Source organism: Streptopelia decaocto (assembly GCF_964273445.1).
Source record: "Streptopelia decaocto genome assembly, chromosome: 5".
Classification (NCBI taxonomy): domain Eukaryota; kingdom Metazoa; phylum Chordata; class Aves; order Columbiformes; family Columbidae; genus Streptopelia; species Streptopelia decaocto.
This window is the reverse complement of record NC_138659.1, coordinates 11,104,465-11,115,365: the sequence shown is the minus strand read 5'-3', so window position 1 is coordinate 11,115,365 and position 10,901 is coordinate 11,104,465. Positions and strand designations below refer to the sequence as shown.

At 41.4% G+C, this 10,901-nt stretch overlaps 1 protein-coding gene across 1 annotated transcript in view; it reads right to left on the bottom strand.

Moving 5' to 3' along the window:
• Positions 1 to 1,627: 1,627 nt before the first annotated feature.
• Positions 1,628 to 10,901, bottom strand: part of ITGB3BP (integrin subunit beta 3 binding protein) — a 28,148-nt gene continuing 18,874 nt past the window's right edge. Inside the window, exons 8-9 of the mRNA XM_082053197.1 lie at positions 4,303 to 4,395; positions 1,628 to 2,739 (exon numbers count right to left, since the gene is read on the bottom strand). Of these exons, the coding sequence (XP_081909323.1) occupies positions 2,729 to 2,739; positions 4,303 to 4,395 (104 nt within the window). The 3' untranslated portion in view covers positions 1,628 to 2,728. The remainder of the gene's footprint in view (positions 2,740 to 4,302; positions 4,396 to 10,901) is intronic.

Sequence of the window (10,901 nt, the reverse complement as noted above, 5' to 3'; positions counted from 1 at the left end):
GTTCTACTGAAATAATTGTGCACATACCAGGCTCTTCGAAGAAAAAAAGAGAAACACCTCAAACCCCACCACTTATTGCACAGTGATTTGCAAATGTATAAACTGAGTTAAGCTGCAGTTTCTCCCTCTGCACAGTGCAGCCTCCAATGCCAACAGTTCAGAGAATATAAATTGATTGAATACATACATAACAAAGCATGTAGGAGATCATGAAGCAATTCATGGTGCTATAGTTTAATTAGGAGTCAGTCTTTTTTTTCATTCTGCTCTCCCCCTATAGATATGTGTGTGTGTATATATATATAAAAGCAAAGCTATGACTGTTTGAAGCCGTGTCCCCTGACCTGACCACGCTCTCACATACCAAACTCGTGGCCATTCGCACATTCTGGGGCTCTGCAGCGTTGGTTGTGTGTGAATCAGCTGTTCGGGAACTTCCAACTGTGAGTTATGAATCCTGCACATGAAGTCTCTACACGCTGAGTGTATTAATTCAGTTTTTCCAGCTTTATTTGTTGTGGAAAAAGTAACCACAGCTGACATTGCACCCACAGCAGCTACGACAAAATAAAAAGGTGCTCCTGGATATTAATGGTGACATTATCAGGAGTGAGTACAGTTTAGCAGTTCACCTATACTGTAACAGTTAACTATAAAGCAACAAAACTTAAATATTTTCACAAGTTTAGGATTTTTCTGTGGGTGTGACTCCAAGGGAGGCATGCAAGAGCTCTGCCCACAGCACGGCCTTGCTTTTGACAAGTGTGGGCTGAGCGGCGTTGATGTGTATCAGGACACATAAATAGGAATCTTTGTCTGCAGAGGCTGTGAAAGCCAAACCCTCCGGTGTTTTCTCTGAGAGGAGCTGTGGCAGCTTGAGAACATTTACTGCCAGTGAAATAACGGGTGAAACAGCAAATTAAGATCAAAGGAAGCAGAACAGCTTCGGGTTCTAATTACCCATTCCTCATGAGGTGGTGGTGCAATTCCTCCCCCCATATACAACACGAGTTTTGGGGGTCTCCTGTGTCCTTTTTCTTTGTCCTTGAGTGGCTCCAGGGGTGATGAAGTGAGAGTCCTGGGATCCACTCGCTGTGGAACTGGAAATGGTTCTAACAGACCAGCTGCTTCTGAAAGGCAAACACCTGGTACACCCAGAGGTCAAACAAACTGTGCTTAAATAGCAAAGGCATGAATGAGGAGCATTTGCAGCTAAATCTTAGTGTATTACTTTGTATTTCCCTAAAAAATTACTATATACCAATTTTAATGGTATTTAATAATTGCCACAGTGTGTAACTCAGTGTTGTCCATCATCACATTTAATGATACTTCCACAGAAAGTTTTGTTTTTCTAAGACTACACTGAACAGCTTGATTTAGACTGGCACAGAGTTCCTTTGCAGATTGATAATTATTTAATGTCCAGCTCCAGACATTACAATCAGGTTCTATAAACTCCTGCTGCTTCAGGCTCACCTGCCGTTGTCACCCAAAGTCATCAGCTGGGGAACCGGGTACGGACAACAAACCCAACAGGCCAGAAAGCTCCCGAGAGGCTGCGGGAGATGGGAAATAGGAACCAAACACTTACTGACATTTTTTCCAATCAGACTGCACGAGTATTAAAGCGCAAAACCATTTTTATTAATTAGTAATTAATTAATAACTCCCAATCAGTATTAATAACTCACAAAGCTTGAGTGTGCATATGTTTAACCACACACTGGAACACATTTGTCACTTTGGTTCTCAAAATTTTAGTTGTAAGAATGTGTTTATCTGTTTGAGTAACAATTCTTGGCAGTGGTGGAAAGGATGTTCAGGTGTGTGTGTTCACATTGAACTTGTTTTCTCTGGCAAAAAAACCCCAAACCAAACCCCAGACATTTGACTGCACTCCTTCAACATGAGAGGCTGCGCCCCACTCGCTGATTTGAGACATGGGGTGTTCGCCAAGTTGTAGAGGTGGCTAAGAGGATAATAGAAAAGAAACTGGTTTATAACAACTCTCCTCATACATCATTAAGTACCAAAACTAAACCAAAATGTTGACCTAAAAAGCAGATGTTGTTAGAGCCGTGTGTTTAATGCTGTGGACTTGAAGCCGATAGCTTTCTGTGGTGTGTGGTGGGTTGTGGATGACAAAAGGTCCCCACCTGTGGCAAGTGAAATGTGTTCAGCACTCAGACCAATTCCCGCCCCACAAGCTGCCTCTTCTTTTGAGCCCAATTGTCGTTAGAAAAATAATTTTTTTGGGGGGGCAGGCTGTCACAAAACTAGATGCTTTCATTGAAATTATGTTTGGCTAGCTTGGGGGGGATAATTAATTCATTAAATGAGAGTGTGCACCCCCTGACCCCACCCCAGCGGGACACAACCATTTCCCACTGGACACCTGGGATCCAAAGTTCATCTTTTAACATTATTATGTCCCAGGCAGTTCTTGCAGGGAGGGTTACTTTACAGCAGCGAGTCTAAACCAGCACTTTGTACACGCGCTTGCATAAACCAACCATGATGTATTATTTACATTGAGATTATCTGGTTGTGCACATTGTTAAGTTTAAATAGATGCCAGAAATTTTATCTAGATGTGCACCTGCCTGGCGCAACGAGCAATCCCGAACTGGTATTTGCTGGGGAGATTGGTTTACAGACATTTCTTCTCTCCTTTTAAGTCCAGTCAAGCAGATGTAGAAGTTTGGGCTGATGAGGAATGCATTTTTCACATAATGCCTGTGTGGAGATAAGGAATGACTAAAATAAATAGCAATTAGGCAACAGCATCATCATGCATGTGATCTGTGCAGCACTGTATGTCTGTCCTCTGGCCAGTACTGGCCTCACTGCCTTAAAGAAAAAACACACACAGACGGTCTCCCTGGAACCACAGTAACATCTTACGATGTTTTACGGAAGTGCTGTAGTTTTTAGCTGTACAAAAAATTGAAAAATAGTTGCTAAAAATCATTTAGCTATCACAACCGTATTTTTTTTATACAAAAGGAATGCAAAAGGCTGGATAGTCTTGGTCATGCTTGGGAAGGGATAGAGAACCAGAAGTAAATGTGGGGTTTTTTTGACTTATGGTACAAACACACTATTCACTGACTACACGATACCCTCCAGCTATAAGAACATGAACTAATTGAGATGTGAGTGAACTAACGTCAAATTGAAGCCTCAGACTTGTGGGCAGTGTGAGTTTAGCTGAAGCTAAGAAGCCACTGCAAAAGCGAAACTGGTTATTGGATAATCCACAGAAAGGCCACTCTGCTTTCTGCAGGACCCAGAAATTATGAATGGAGAAAACGAGCTGCTAACGAGGACACACTCTGTTCTCCTGTCCCATTATTACTCTGTTCCAGCCTTTGGTGTGGTCGCTGGTTTGGGATGAGTAAGGGGTAGAAAGCATCTCTGGCCTAAGCAGCTGATGATATTAGAGGAACACGAGCTTGTGGGCAATCAGGGCTTAAAGCTTTTCTTCTTTTTGCTACTGGGTTACTTGTGATTACAAAATACAATTTAACCTTCATTGAGAAGCAAAATGCCTGTGCCTGAGCTCCCCCTGCACTAACTCAGTTCTACAGCTTATAAAAGCTGTAGATCTGCTTTTCCATATTCTTCAATTACAGGATTAGAACACTTGAGCTTTCCAAAGGAGAGAGCTTCTCACGCTATACAGGGAATCAATATAACCTGCAGATATTCTCGTCTTTAGAAACTTCTTTTTCTCACTGGAAGGATATGAGCAACCAGTTTTCTCATGCACATGCAATACATGATGACAGACGTCAGCTGCTAATTGGGCTTCTCCTTACAACACTGGAACAAAGACCAATAGCCAAAGGAGGAAGAATGTAAAAATCCATTAACCGCATCTTAAAGTGTCCTGTTAGGATATTGTTTCATGCTTTCTGCTGCGGGAACACTAAGCGAGCGGATGTGGACCCCACAGCCCCCTCGCCCAATTCCAGCACATAGTCAGGCACTTCAGAAGGTCCAATCTGAAGTACACAGATTTGCTTGCTTTTCTAACACGTAATTACAGCTGAATTGCTATTCCTGAAAAAATGCCCAGTTAGAAACTGGAGGAGAAATGCTATTGGGGGTTTTAGAGTGGAACAGTGTTTCTATAGATTCGATTTGTTATTTTGTTTAAGAAGCCGGTAACAAGCAATGCCACATGCAGAGTAACACCTGCTTTCCCGTCAAGCTTTACAGACAAGTGCAGGCCCACATGCCGCTCACTCTGCAAATGCTTGAAACCCAGGTGCCCAGCCCGTGTGGTGACACTACCTGTGCGTGGCAGCGGTGCAGGGACCAGGGGCTGCGCATCGCAGCCACGGAGCGACTTCAGGAACGCGGAGCTGCTGCCGGTCTGAACGTACTCTGTGGAGAATCACAGAACCATTCTGGTTGGAAAAGACCTTTGAAGATCATCAAGTCCTGCCCTTAACCCAACGCTATCAAGTTGACCTCCAACCCATGTCCCTGAGAACCACCTCCCTAATAAACATCAGTTTTGATAAACAGAACAACGGTGTTACTATAGAATTTGTGAAAACATGAGTTAAATAAGTTATTGCAGTGGTTAACAAAATCCCTTTTACTTCTACAGTAATTTAGGAGAAGGTCTTAAGCATTTGTGAGTGTGCACACATGCATTACATTATTACCAACAATGACAAAGCAGAACAAAATGTATCATGAGCATTAGAAGCTGGCCCTTCTTTTTTTTTTTTCCTGTTAATAATAAAAGAATAAATAAAAATCCATGAGGACCATATCAGCAGATTCAGCAGAATCCAATCAAGGACTGATTGCCTAAGAACAACCTGTGAAGGGATGGCAAAAAGAGAGACAACCCCACCTGAGCCCGCGCTGGAGCAGGGCAGGGGGAGGCTGAGCAGGTGGCTGGAGGAGCAGGGGACAAAGGAACTCCGGGAATGAGAACACCCGGGACAAGGGGCGGGCAGCAGGTGCGCCCCAGGCCCGGCCTTTCCAAATGGCTTTTCTGCAGCAGAGGAGCAGCACTGGTCTCTGAACCCTTAGTGTCTGCTAATGGTTCCTATTGTGTTTTGATTCCACCACCGCAAATGGGTGAAGAGATTTCAGAATTATTTACTCTACATTAAACATACCAAGAACAATATTTACAGTGGCTTGTAGCTGAGAAGATTCCTACTCTGAGGAAAGGGGCTGCACAGAAACCCAGACAGAGAGAGGCACCCAAGCCATGGGTTGCGGTGGGGAAGATTCTCCTCAGTCCTCATTTGTCACGCTGTGATTTCGTCAGTGTCACAAGCTCCTGTTCAGGACGTGACGCACAAGCCCTGCCTGTGGATCTGACACGAGGCAGAGCTGAGCCAGGTCGCACCAGCAATCCTGTTCTGAGACGGGTCTCATTCGGTTACTCCAGAAAACAGGCACCCAGTTCAACTTCGCCTCAGGTACAACTTTTCAGCATTATACCTAATAAACACCATTTGTTTACATGAATTATCATCAAAAAAATACCACTAACTATTGCTTCAAATAGGACACTGTCTAGTCTTGTATCACCAGTAACAGAGAAAGACTGAGATTTAATTACAAGTTGGTTTCTTTGTCCTAAATGCAACTTCCTAATTCGGTCTTCACGAACCTTTTCATCACTGACCGTCATTCTGACTACGCAGTACTTGGAGAACCCGTACGTGCCAAAGTGACCGTGCCAAGGTCTGCATCTCACTCTGAGAAGCTGTCTTAAAAAACATAAACTGCCCAGATTCACATAAAACAGCTTTAAGTCAAGCCAGCTTTCTTTCCAAGCATATATCATTATAGCACCTTTAGACAAAACAGCCCTATTTATAGTAATATTTATACAGATGGCATTAAAATTTAAATATTCAAGTAAACAAATAATATGATTTACTACTCATATGCTCCAAAAACTTAAAATGCTTGTTGTAGCACTTCAAGCTTTTTGTTTCGTTTTGTGGGTTGGCAGCAGAATCGTCCCAAGTTTCTTTCCCCCTCCTTTTCCACCGCCGTTCTTTTCCAAGTTGGAACCGCTCTAAAACATTTACAGATCTAAAAAGCTGAGAGAAAAAAAATGTTCACCTGTCAGGTGATATAAAACCAATCTTCTACTAAATGTGCCGGAATAATTTTTCTCCACCTCAACCACAGTTAAAACCTTCAGTCTATTCATTACTGTCTTTTTATAGTATTTTTATTTAATAAAACCTATTAAGACTACCATACAAATCTCTTTACTTATGCTTTTATCTTTTAACTGATCAATTTTTATATTGCTGACATCCCTTCTTCACCATTTGCTCATTTAAAAATTCATAGTATATGAGCTATGTCTCTGGAGAAAACGTCTATAAAATTTGTTACAGCTGGCAAATGTGTATGAGTCAGTGATAGCACATGACTAAATGCTTCACAGAAAATAAAATTTGTTTCTGTAGTAAGCAGAACTGTTTAAATGTTATTTATTTTTATGTTTCAAAGAAAATATATTGTGAAGTGCTGCATTGATTTAATACGCAACAATGTCTGTGTACACGCTGTACAAGGAAAATTTATGAAACCTTTGCACAACTCCTTTAATTGAATTTTCCAAATCTCTCACCACACACAAATAATCAATATCTTCTGCAGAGAAAACCAGTCAGAATTATTACAGTCTTTCTTTTCAATTTTGTTGTCATCAGCACATACAGAGCACCTGGATATTTGTAATGTCTGGATAGCAAGTTATTTACACCTCTTAAACATATAATTGCTACTGAGTCCAAACTAATGTTTTTTTTCTTTTCTTTCTTATTTAAAATAATTATATTCATGGGAGAATGCAGTATTTATTCTCATGGAAGAGTTGCTACATGTAACTGTTGAAAGAACTACAATTCTTTTTAATTTTTCATTAAGCTTAATACTCTGAAGTCTAGAATCACCAGAATTAAAAATTAATAGCTATTGCATCTGTACCAAGGTGCATAGGAAAATAGAGTATAAAACACAAGTGTGAAACTCATTAATAAACGTGGCTGACACCTACATACAAAACGCAGGTTGACAGTTCTATATGTATACACATCTGAGGCCTATAGTCGTACATCTCATGTGCATTTCTGTATCTGCCACAGAAGTTAATAGCTTAATATTTCATCTACATAGCGGAGGATGTTAAATCATTGGGGAGGTTTGTGATTTGCCCCCTTCATTCCATCCAAAAAGCTCATCATGTCAGTGACCTCAGACCCAGACACTTCTCAAATCTCAGGTTGTGTTTGGAAACACACACTCTGAAGGTGCAGGTACAACCCTACAGAACCGGGACCTGCTGGGGAAGAGCACGTGGGGTCAAACAGAAACCTGGCCCCAGCTCCTTCACCTTTCTGTAGCCAACTTGTCTGGGTAAATCACCGGCACTGCAGATTTTGGATACCAGGCTGAGTGTTTTTTGTCACCTCTTCCAGACTGCGAAGGGCTCTGCAGGGTTCCCAACTGAAACAAGACCCTCTTGCACGCAATGAGAGAAGACGGACAGTCAAACTTAGCCTGAGCAACAACAGTTTAAATCCACACAATACAAATTAGAATACAACACGCTCCTTCTCTAGGTGTGCTTCGGGGAAATCTCACAATTAGCTGTGACTGTAAATGCGGGAGGGCAGGATCGCTTCTCTGGGTTTCTGCATGGGAACATTCAAAATAACGGGGGGTTGCACTAAGTCCTTGTGCGCACTCACACACTCAGCATTCAAGGGTCTTAATTCAAGGATGAGAACAATCGGCCACTGGAATGATCTCCCCGGGGAAGTGGTGGATTCCCCAACATCAGATGCTTTTCAGATTGAGCTGGACAGGGGGCTGGCCCAGCTTGTCTAGACCGGGTTTGTGCCAAGAAAGGTGGGACCAGATGGTCCTTGAGGTCCCTTCAACCTGGGATCTGTAATTCAGTTTTGCTTCATGCAAGTGTTCACACCCAGGTATAAAGTAACTGAGATTATCTTTTCCCCATGTCCAGTGGTAGAAAAGCCTTATGAGCAAAAATACTTTTCTTAAGAAAGAGGCAAAAAGGCCTTTCCCAATAACCAGGTCCAGCCCCTGCGTCCACCTCGTCACCTCCCTGCCAAGTGAGTATTTGCTGTAAGCACAGGCAACCATGGTGTTTGTTCCATTTGCTCTCAAGGAGTGGAAACTCTGGAAAGAAACTCAGTTTCTGAATAAATTTACTTGTGAATTCATTCAGTTCACTTAATATATTTCTGATTAGCCAGTTCACAAGACTTACTTTTCCCAGCAAAGGTATAATGACTTCCCTGCAAGTGAACACAAAGTTGGGCTAAGAAATAAAACTATGTTTCTTATGTTAGGCTTTTACAGTCAGAAAAATCCGCAGATATGTTCCAGAAAATATACATCTGAAGTCTGATGTACTCCCCTTTTTCCCAGAAGATCCCAAAGGAGGAAGAAGAGGAAGGATAAGCGGGAGGCAGCTATGTCTAAAGGTTTATTTGAGAATGAGGTAGAAATATATTGTAAACTTGATTTAAATGGTGGAATACTGTACTGTTACCATTTCATCTGTATGGGAAGGAACTCTGCTTATTGTGTCTCTATTTTGCAGTGTTTCTGAAATGGGATTTTATGTTTCACCATACACAGTCTTCAATAAAACTGAGGAGGTGAGTGCGAGCTCAGTATTACTTGGTCATTAACCTGCCCAGCTTTGCTTTCATTAGTAATTTCCAATGGCGTTAAATGAAAATCCACCTGGTTAACCCTGCCCTAGTCCCTTGGAAAGCCAGCGCTACTGCTGCAAACAGCACAAACTTCGGTCAAAATGAAATGTTTAGAACTGAACAGAATAAGGGTGACCGTACTGGCCCAGGGGCTTGGCAAGATGAACAACACCATAGAAAATAAAGTAATTTTTATTTCATTACAAGCTAGAGCCTGAAAATAGTTTTCCTTAACACGGCAAGTATTCGGGCTTCTCTAACACTCTCTCGTTTCTTCCTTGGACAGCAGACAGTCATGGACACGATTTATGTCAGTGTTTTTATTTTTAAGAAGCAAAGTATTAGTATAATTTGTAATATTCCCTTTTTGAACATTAACTTCACTCCTTGCAACTTTGAACCTATTAACTTTTCCTTTAAAATATGCATATCGCAACCTACACATTCATTCTCAGCACACACAGGCATATTTTGGACGGCAACATACCGACTAGATTTCATCTCTTGGCAGCTGCTTTACAGTTTGCTTACATTCTATTAAAAAACATTTTGTTTACTGGAAATGCTAGTCATGGACACACAATGGCGCCATTTTTTGTGCTGGTCACACAAAATGATATACTGAGTTCTACATAATGCCGCCCATTGAGCGAGGAATGTTTTGTATTAAGTTGTTTTAAGTAGAGGTTGTTTACGTAAAGTAAATAAATTTCATGCCTCACCATGTGATGATAATGTGACATTCCCTCTGTATCAAGCCACAGAGCAGTCATAAGTTTTAAGTCTTGAGCATAACTAATTAAAAATAATTATGAAAAAAACACACGCAAAGCTAAAAGGCAAAGTAAAACATCTCCGAGTGCTTTTCTTTTATCACATACTTCTTCGCCTCTCTTACTGCTGTATTTTCAAGACTGTAAAATTGAATTTATTCTTTATTAAAGCAAAATTGACATCGAAACTCCATCAAAATTGCTCTGCTTAAACTCATAATTCTATTTTCTATCCTACTTTCACAAAATATCTCATTTCTCACCTAACAAGACTGATCACTAGATATATGTTTAGCGTTGGGGGGTAGTTTCTAGAGCAAAGATGGAACTATAAACGGATATCGTGGTGAGCATTACCAAGCAGCGCACAAAGGGAGCACTGGCTGTTTCAGTCTGCAATGGCCCATGGCGCTCAGCATTAGCCGCGCCAGGCGGGGGCTGCGATGGCTCCGACAGGACACGGGGAGCTGTAAATCACAAAGAGCACATTGCACAAATGAGCCAAATTCCTTAAAAACCGATGGCACTCCTTTTCATTTTGTGGTAATCTGCTGGAGCCGAGGAAACTTAAGTTGGATCCGTTTTCTTTCCTTTAAGAGAATTCCCCACAGCAGAAAGACGTTAGGCCCACGTGAAATCAAACGCAAGTAAAATCAAAGAGCTGCTTGTGACACGAAGGGACAGCAGCAGAGATGCCATCACGGATTTTAATTTTGATTTTGCTCTGTTTTAAGGCAGAATGCATGAAGATAACAGAAACATCAGAACATCCGTGGTGAATGTTTGTTGATTTTACTGGGTGTGAGAGGACAAATAAATCCTGTGTGTGTCCTCCTGCCACCTTCCCAGCCAGACAAGGCACTCAAGTGGCTGTGGGGGCCATACCACATTACATGCCACCAACTTCAAATATTTTCATAGCACTAATTATGAAGAAACCTAATAGTTAGGCCTCCACAGTCCCCCACTGTGCTAAATACCTCACAACACATAGAAGGTGAAAAAGGTTTTGCTGCAAAGGCTGCAAGCTACTGGGCTTATACACTGAAAATGCAGAGGGAGAGGGAGAAGAGTGAGGAAGAACGAGGATAACAGGCACAAAAAAATGTAGGTAAACTCTCTAGGACTTGATTTTACTTATTTCTAGACCATGGTTCAAGTGCAAGACCATTGATGATTTCTTCTCCTTGCACAGTTTTATGGAGGAATACCCATTACAATGAAAATAGCAGAATAGATGAAATTTACATTTGAGTAGAGCAAAAGTTTTCAGAAGAAACACATTTGATTATCGTAATTTTCACCTACTAAAGTTACTCAAGTTATTTCAAGTGAAAAGAACTAAGAAGCAATCATCTAAAAGGACTCATCAAAACCC